The following is a 9,288-nucleotide window of genomic DNA, read 5'->3' on the forward strand; positions in this document are numbered from 1 at the left end:
CACTGTGTCTCACAAAGACACAGCGGTTTGAACCAAAAATCTCAAATTTAGACTCATCAGACCAAAGGACAGATTTCCACCGGGTCTAATGTCCATTGCTCATGTTTCTTGGCCCAAGCAAGTATTTTCTTATTGGTGTCCTTTAGTAGTGGTTTCTTTGTAGAAATTGGACCATGAAGGCCTGATTCACACAGTCTCCTCTGAACAGTTGATGTTGAGATATGTCTGTTACTGGAACTCTGAAGCATTTATTTGGGCTGCAATTTCTGAGGCTGGTAACTCTAATGAACGTACCTCTGCAGAAGAGGTAACTCTGGGTCTTCCTTTCCTGTGGAGGTCCTCATGAGAGCCAGATTCATCATAGCGCTTGATGGTTTTTGCGACTCCACTTGAAAAAACTTTAAAAGTTCTTGACATTTTCCGGATTGACTGACCTTCATGTCTTAGTAATGATGGACTATTGTTTCTCTTTGCTTATTTGAGCTGTTCTTGACATATGGACATGGTCTTTTACCAAATAGGGCTATCTTCTGTATACCACCCCTACCTTGTCACAACACAACTGATTGGATCAAACACATTAAGAAGGAAAGAAATTACAACAATTAACTTAACAAGGCACACCTGTTAATTGAAATGCTTTCCAGGTGACTACCTCATGAAGCTGGTTGAGAGAATGCCAAGAGTGTGTAAAGCTGTCAAGGCAAAGGGTGGCTACTTTGAAGAATCTCAAATATAAAATATATTTTGATATGTTTAACACTTTTTTTGGTTACTACATGATTCCATATGTTTTATTTCATAGTTTTGATGTCTTCTATTATTGTACAATGTAGAAAATAGTAAAAATAAAGAAAAACCCTTCAATTAGTAGGTGTCCAAACTTTTGACTGGTACTGTAGTTAAAAGCTAATTCAAGACAAGTGCAGGTAATTGTTTTAGTTCTATATATTTTTGTAGTTACTCCTATGCCATGTAAAGCCTTTTTAGATGTTTCCAAAGCCCCTGTAGTAGAAGTATACACTCCATCATTGTGCGCTGAACAACCACATTGCACGCTGAACAACCACATTTCATGTGCCCTCCTAGACTGGTGGTGGCGGTAGAGGAGGCCTTCACACACATCAAGCGCATGCAGGAGGAAGAGCAGAAGAAAGCCCCCGGGGACGTAATGGACCCCCGCGAGGCCGCCCAGGCCATCTTCCCCTCCATGGCCCGCTCCTTGCAGAAGTACCTCCGCACCACCAGGCAGCAGCACTGCCACAGCATGGAGAGCATCCAGCAGCACCTGGCCTTCTGCATCACCAACAACATGACACCCAAGGTGACCAAGTGTTCTCATCAGTGGAGGCTGGTGGGAGGAGAAATCGGAGGACAAGCGGATTGTAATGGCTGGAATGGAATAGTTTGGGATTTCATTCCATTCCAGCCATTACAATGAGCCCGTCCACCATCATCCCCCACTGGTTTTGACCAACTCCTTTGAGTGGCACCTTACTTGCATAGTAGTAACAAATAATTATGTTATTGGGAAAGTGCTAACTCCTCTCCTCATAGGCCTTCCTGGAGAGTTACCTGACCCCCGGGCCCACCTTGCAGTATGGCCGCGAGCGCTGGCTGGCCCGGCAGTGGACTCTGGTCAGTGAGGTGTCGGTCACCAGTGGCCTCAAGGAGGGCGCCATCTTCCTCCTCAAGTGCATAGACTTCAGCCTGGTGGTGACGGCCAAAAGGATCCCCTACATCCAGCTTTCAGAGGAGTTCATCGACCCCAAGTCGCACAAGTTCGTCCTGCGGCTACAGTCAGAGACCTCTGTGTAGAACTGGACAACTGTTTTTACCACCACACACCTTTTTTTAGTTTTGTTTTCAAAATGTTTTTATTTTGGGTTTGCAGTTTTATTTTATTTTTGGATTTTTATATTATATATGAATATATATGTTACACATGTTGGAATATATTATCATTTTTATCTATGGTTTACCTGGTTTGAGTTAATATTTTTTTTAAATGTTTTAAAAAATATACACCGGTGATGAATTTGACTTGTCTTGCATGCACACACAGAAGATTGAACTGGACTCTGTGGAGATGGAACTGTAGATGAACAATGTGTGCACACAACTGCATATGTGTCAATGTCTATGAACACAATCAGTTGTTCCACTTCTGAAAGACTGATGCAGAGCTCAAGACAAGGAATTGTTTTAATTCCATGACTCCAGACAGAAAGTGGAGACCGAAGGAGGGGGACGGCCATTTTGACATCTCACCAAAGAGTCAAATGACACTACTGTTGCCATGGACATTCCTTCATTCCCCCTCAGCCAAACCACTACAGATGGTGAACTGCCACTATTTAACTTCTGGACAAAATGTATATTTTAACACAACCGTCTCAGGCCTGTCTGCTGTTCTGAAAATATAGCTACTTAATTGTCTTTTTTTTTTAATGTTACATGCACATGTTCTCTACATCTGTATATTGATTATGTATAAACACATTGTGATATAATGGTGTTTTAAGTCTATGCGTACTGGGTCAATCTCCCTCCCATTTCCTTATATCCCGATCTGTGGGTGTACAGAGCAAGACATGAATATCGGTGGCATTCATTGTTATTCTGATATTTTAAAAAACAACCTTGTTTAAGCTGTTATTGGTGATGTTAAATAGAAATTCTAATTCAATGCCAATTTATACGATTACCCCCCCCCCCCCCCCCCAAGGCTGAAGTCCTTCAATCTCCAGGGGATCTGTTAAAAAATATATATATATTTTTAGACCTCAAAGTGTGTACTGTAGTACGGCTTATGCATTCAGCAGCACTTTCCCAGGCGCAATGTCGCAATACAACAGCATGTTATACTGCAGTACATCTCATCCACAAGCCAGCGCTCTCTTTAGCCAGGTTATTCTGTACTATACAGGACTATGTTCTTTTATAAGTACTACTGTCAACACGGGCTCAGAATGGTCCATCCATATCCCAAATTAACTTATGTAACATTTTCAACATACCATTATACACTCATGGCTGGTTTGTAAAGCGGAGCTCTTCAAACGTATTAGGAATCCCATAGGATCCTGATTGCTGATGTAAGTCAATATTTCCAGCTTCTGTAATGGATTTTGGAGATGTGCTGCTGTCTCGTTCCACTCTTACATTTTTCAGAGGATGGTCCCACTTCCCAGCGTAGTCATATTTTGATAACGTGTCCATTAAGGACCCTGTATTTGCTGAAACTTAAGTTACCTTTTTATAAAGCGACACATTCATTCCCTGCATATATCTCTTCTCAGGGTTCAGGCTTTCCTTTATATCATGCTTCCTTTGCCTGCACTCCGGGAGAGAAGATACACAGATACAACTAATGTATGACACTGATTTGGACCACAGCCTCAATCTGCCTGTGTACCTTGTACACGGTACGCAGAACTCTATTCAGAACCGTGCTTCTACACCTGCATTGTTTGGGGTTTTAGGCTGGGTTTCTTTACAGCACTTTGAGATATCAGCTGATGTAAGAAGTATGAGTATGGTACTAGGGGGTGAAGAGGAGCCTCCCTTGTAACTCACCCGTCTGGTTCATCTTCTAATACAATGTTATCAAGCGAGATATCATGTTGAGCCGTGAATCTGGGGACCTGATAGCTTTGAGTCTGTTCCTTATTTAAAAGGATGAACATACAAATCACTCATGACATCAGAATCCTATATTCTCCCCAAGTGAATGTGGGTGGCAGATTGAGATCCATCCAGGATGAATTGTTTCAGAGGTGATCAGGATCCTATCTACTTAAGATCTCATAAATCCCCATGTAGAATGGACTTCCGGTTTGTCGAGGTCCTCCACGGTATTACAGCTCTGCATGTCATTCATGAAAACAAAACTGTCCGTGGGCGCCCCCTGGCAGACAAACCAGAAGGTGTCAGACTTTGGTATGGCAAGGGGTTACTGTTGGGTGCTGACACATTCACTAACAAACGCATGGTGCCGTGGCAGGTTATACACAAACCATTTTTAACGGTCAGCATGTGGCTCATAAAAGCCACTTGGAAATGCAACTCTCTTTGTTTTCTCAGTCGTCATGAAAACATTTTTTTATACTTATAGCACTGGGAGTCTTTTGTACCCATAATTGATGGACTTTGTCTTTACACTGTATGTATTTATGTAGCTAAGCGTGTGCACATGCCATTCCCTTATCACATGCTCATCAGCCTTCCCTGTACTGACCGCAGATTGACGTTTATTGGGATTAGTCTTGCCCTGGAGGCAGAACTGAGCGATTTCCGCTAGATGTTCCAGTGGCAAAGTCAAATTGTCTGTATGGCAAAAATGAATCAAAACAAAAAAATAGCTTTTTGTTCTTAATTTAAGGTTAGTGTTAGCAGTGTGGTTAAGATCATGCCTTTGTGCCTGTGCCAGCTAGTGACCACTCTGTAGAGCTGCCTCCGGTACAGGAGTCATCCCAATAAATGCTAACCTGGGTATTGACCTCTGTCATGGTTTGCTGGCCTGGTCACAGATCTGTTTGTGCTGTCAGGTTCTGCTAACCTGGCAGTAACTGATCTGCGACCAGGCTAAAGGTTAGCCAGGTTGCACCCATACTGTAGACCTCTGCTTTTTACTGACCTGACAACGCATTGTAATCAATGTGTCAATTTCACTATACAACATAGGCATTTGTGTAAAATAAACATTTGTATGAACATTTATTAACTGGCTCTAAGAAGGACTGTTTTTCAAGCATTCCATTGAAATAATATTTTTTTGGACCACACAACTATATCCTAGGCATGTCTGTGGTCCTAGGGTGGTTATAGGTGCGACAATGAGTGCCGTTGGTACTAAGAAATCTCTTGTATTGACTGTCACCCAGGCAGAGAACGTGAAATGACCATTACTTGTTGCCTCTTCTGTGAAGGCTCAATAAGGAGCTGTCAGTGTGTATAATTGTCCAGACTAGAGTTCCACTACTTTATAAATTATTACAGTGCAGCCAGACTACCCACAAGTACCACAGTGTGTTATGACCTATTAACTGTCAAACCCCATTTTTAAACATTCTGATCTGTCATCGCCCATTAACAGTTTGATCCTGCTATATGAGCCAAATGTCACCTTTTTGGGTTATTTTGGGGCTGGCTGGTTGTTGTCATGGTGCCCATAGTAATTGGCTTGCTGTCAGGCTCACAGTGGGGCGCCACACAGCTTTGTGGGTAAATGAATGTGTGCAGCGGCGACGCACGTGACCTCATCCCCCGAAAACTAGCTGCGGGCCCACCTGTCACTACTCATCTATCACCGGTTTAACCCTCGCTTCTCCTTCGCTCTCCAGAAGAGCCACAGAAATACATTGTCAAGAGTGTGGAGAGGAAACGAGAAGCATTTGCATCTAAATGGAATGTTTTTTTTTCTCATACTTTCCCTCGTTTGGTTTTGTAATGACTTGGTGATGTGTGCTGGCCTGGCTGTGTGCAGACCGACTGAAGCAGAGGGGAGAGATCAGTGGTATTTTGTTCTCACAGCCTGCTCTGAGTCGGGCCTTTTGGGCTTTGGGCTCTGCTGAACAAGATCAGTTCTGGGTAGGGCAGATCTTTAGTACTACCCTGTGCTCACAGAGTCTGATGAAGCTCTCCTGACCAAGGAGCTTGACTCTGAAACACATCAGGAATACACACTGAAAGGACCTATGCAGCTGTTTTTATCACAATATCAAATTATTTCTGAGTAACAATTAAGTACCTTACTCTGATTATTTTCAATTAAATTGGTCGAAAATAAACAAAAATAGCAAAGGGCAATTTCTCAAGCAAGAATTTACTGTAGCTGGAACTATATGGGAGTGGTCTGAGAGGGGAGGGGAAAACAGAAAATTGGCTGTTATTGGCAGAGGTTTGAAACTCTTTCTTATTGGTCTATTAAATGAGAAGTTTGCTTATTCACAACAAAATCTATTTTTTAAAATGTAAATTCCATGTTATAGAAGGGTCCAGACACTTTTTTGCAATTTCACTTGTTTTTGAGAAAAGTACACAGTATGGGGGCTCTGAAAAAAACACAAACAAAGGCCCCAAAAACATTCAGAACTTTAACTGCAACATTATATTCCGTTTTGTTGCGACTCAAGCGATATCTCTCCTTCCATTCCAGCAGGAGGCTACACGGAGAATGGAACAGCTGGGTAGGGGAAACGTTGCATGGAATATAACGCTGTGGATAATGTTCGGAATGACAATTTAACGTGTGCAACATCTAAACACCTGCATCACGATACTGAGCGCGTTTCCGTTTCTAAAATTACATATTTGGGTGTTTTTGGAGCATTTGTTCATGTTTTTTTAGAGGCCCCGTACTGCACAACGATGATGAGGAAGTGAATCGTTGCTTGGGGTAAGTTTTTTTTTTTTAAACTAGTGAAATCACCTTAAATAACCTGAAACATTACAATTACATTGAGATTTGGTTGTAAAAAAGCCAACTTCTTTAACTATATAATTTACTGCATCCCACCAAAACAGGCTGAAATTTCAGGTGGTCTTTTCAAGTAGTGTTTACACTAAAATAGCATCTTTCACAATTTCACAGTATTATTCCAACCTCGTGGAAATGTATATAAAACACAGGAAATCACATTTTTGATTTTACTGGACCTTTAACTGTGCACTAATAGTGGCAGGTGCACATACAGTGCCTTCGGAAAGTATTCCGACCCCTTGACTTTTTCCACTTTTTTGTTACATTACAGCTTTATTCTAAAATTGATTAAATTGTGACGAAGCAATAATAGGTTTAGACAGTTAAAAAAATATATATATTAGCAAAAATATCACATTTACGTAAGTATTCAGACCCTTTGCTCAGTACTTGGTTGAAGCACCTTTGGCAGCGATTACAGCCTCGAGTCTTCTTGGGTATGACGCTACAAGCTTGGCACACCTGTATTTGATGAGTTTCTCCCATTCTTCTCTGCAGATCCTCTCAAGCTCTGTCAGGTTGGATGGGGAGCGTTGCTGCACAGCCATTTTCAGGTCTCTCCAGAGATGTTCGATCGGATTCCGGGCTCTGGCTGGGCCACTCAAGGACATTCAGAGACTTGTCCCGAAGCCACTCCTGCGTTGTCTTGGCTGAGTGCTTAGTGTCATTGTGCTGTTGAAAGGTGAACCTTTTCCCCAAATCTGAGGTTCTGAGTGCCCTGGAGTAGGTTTTCATCAAGGATCTCTCTGTACTTTACTCCATTCGTCTTTGCCTCGATACTGACTAGTCTCCCAGTCCCCGCCGCTGAAAAACATCCCCACAGCATGATGCTACCACCACCATGCTTCACCGTAGGGATGGTGCCAGGTTTCCTCCAGGCGTGACGCTTGGCATTCTTTCATCTCCACAGAGGAACTCTGGAGCTCTGTCAGAGTGACCTTCAGGTTCTTGGTCACCTCCCTGACCAAGGCCCTTCTCCCCTGTTTGGTCGGTGGCCAGCTCTAGGGACCTGCACCTGAGCTCAATTTCGAGTTTCATAATACTTATCTAAATAAGCTATTTCTGAACCTGTTTTCGCTTTGTCATTATGGGGTATTGTGTGTAGATTGAGGAATTGGTTTGATTTGATCCATTTTAGAATAAGGCTGTAACGTAACAAAATGTGGAAAAAGTCAAAGGGTGAATACTTTCCGAAGGCACTGTAACTCTGCCCCTCAATCAATCGTCTCTTTTTCTTTGATTTTGTACCTGCAATAAACCTTTAAGTCCCCCACAAAAAATGAACAAGTGTTAGGGCCACACTGTTGAGCTGATAGAGGTAATCTCCATCCAGCCTCATTCTCTACCTACTCTTATCCTCTATCTTAGGGCCATGTCTAGAAATGATTCTAGCTAACCCTAAAATAAAAAAACCTAACCCTTTTCCTAACATTAACCTAATTCTCCTAACCTGCTGCGTAAATTCTCCTAAACCAGCTCCGGAAAGTCCATTTGAACAAAAGCTGTATCCCTTCTCGACCAAACCCTTCCTTAATCCCATCTTCCATAGAGCTTGTGCTGGACACTGAATAACCCAGCCCCTGAACTACATGCCAGCCGCTCGTTGCATTTACTTCAGCCATTATTCATGTTGAACATCACGTTTTGTCATGACACGGGTATCAATAAAACTGAAGGCCCTGGAGACCCTCACTGGGGGCCACAACCATAATTCAGACACTCATTCTGGTCTTAAGTGTTTTCATTCCCTGGTTCCCTTGGTGCAGGGAGAACATGCAGTCATCTGTCCTGTCTCCTGCGGATACAACCTCTTAGCTCCTCCACCACATCCCTTCAGCCATAGCATGGCATGTTTATGCATTTTGCCATAATCCAAACATACCGTCTGCATACCACAGCATATGAGTAGCTGGAGGGGGGTGGTTTTAACTGAATCTCTCATTATTCATTTATACCCAGTAACACCGATTCACCCAGAGTGTGTGTATGTTAAGTGTATGTGGTTGCGGTTGTGGGGTGGGCTGCCTGTGCTTCTCACCCTGTATTAGGACTAACGATGTTGCATTATTCAGAACGGTTTGAATAATTCATAGTGAGAAGTGTATAGCCAGAGAGGATGCTGGTCAGGACTCTGGCTGGCAGTGTGAGATCTGACCTCAGTATTTGATTATTTTTTATTTAACTAGGCAAGTCAGTTAAAAACAAATCCTTATTTACAATGACGGCCTACCCCGGTGAAACCTGGACAACGCTGGGCCAACTGTGTGCCGCCCTATGGGACTCCCATCATGGCCAGATGTGATGCAGCCTAGATTCAAACCAGGTACTGCAGTGATGCCTCTTGCACAGAGATGCAGTGCCTTAGACCACTGCGCCACCCAGAAGCCCCTGTAATGACGGGCCTGAAGCGCACTCTCTCACACACCCACACACTCGCGCACACACACAGGTGGAAACCCAGTTGTCGTACTTAAGTAAAAGTAAAGATACCTTAATAGAAAATGACTGAAGTAAAAGTTAAAATAATTTGTTTTTGAAATATACTTAAGTATCGAAAGTTAAAATATAAATCATTTCAAATTCCTTACATTAAGCTAACGGCACCATTTCTTGTTCTTTAAATTTACGGATAGCCAGGGGGGGGGGGGGGGGGGGGGGGGTTATAGGAGGACTGGCTCATTGTAATGGCTGGAATGGAAGCAATGGAACGGAGTCAAACGTGGTTTTTATATGTTTGATATCGTTCCATTTATTCCATTCCAGCTATTACAATGAGTCCACCCTCTTATAGCTCCTCCCACCAG

General features: G+C 42.8%; 1 protein-coding gene across 4 annotated transcripts in view; it reads left to right on the plus strand.

Moving 5' to 3' along the window:
* LOC110527404 (vang-like protein 1) overlaps positions 1–2,516 on the plus strand; it is a 49,693-nt gene extending 47,177 nt beyond the window's left edge. For all 4 annotated transcript variants that reach the window (XM_021608649.2, XM_021608651.2, XM_036982827.1 and 1 more), the window contains exons 8-9: positions 1,090–1,324; positions 1,558–2,516. In XM_021608649.2, coding sequence (XP_021464324.2) covers positions 1,090–1,324; positions 1,558–1,818 — 496 coding nt within the window. In that variant the 3' untranslated portion in view covers positions 1,819–2,516. The remainder of the gene's footprint in view (positions 1–1,089; positions 1,325–1,557) is intronic.
* The last annotated feature ends 6,772 nt before the right edge of the window (positions 2,517–9,288 follow it).

The sequence above is a fragment of the Oncorhynchus mykiss genome, chromosome 7 (genome assembly GCF_013265735.2).
Source record: "Oncorhynchus mykiss isolate Arlee chromosome 7, USDA_OmykA_1.1, whole genome shotgun sequence".
Classification (NCBI taxonomy): Eukaryota; Metazoa; Chordata; class Actinopteri; order Salmoniformes; family Salmonidae; genus Oncorhynchus; species Oncorhynchus mykiss.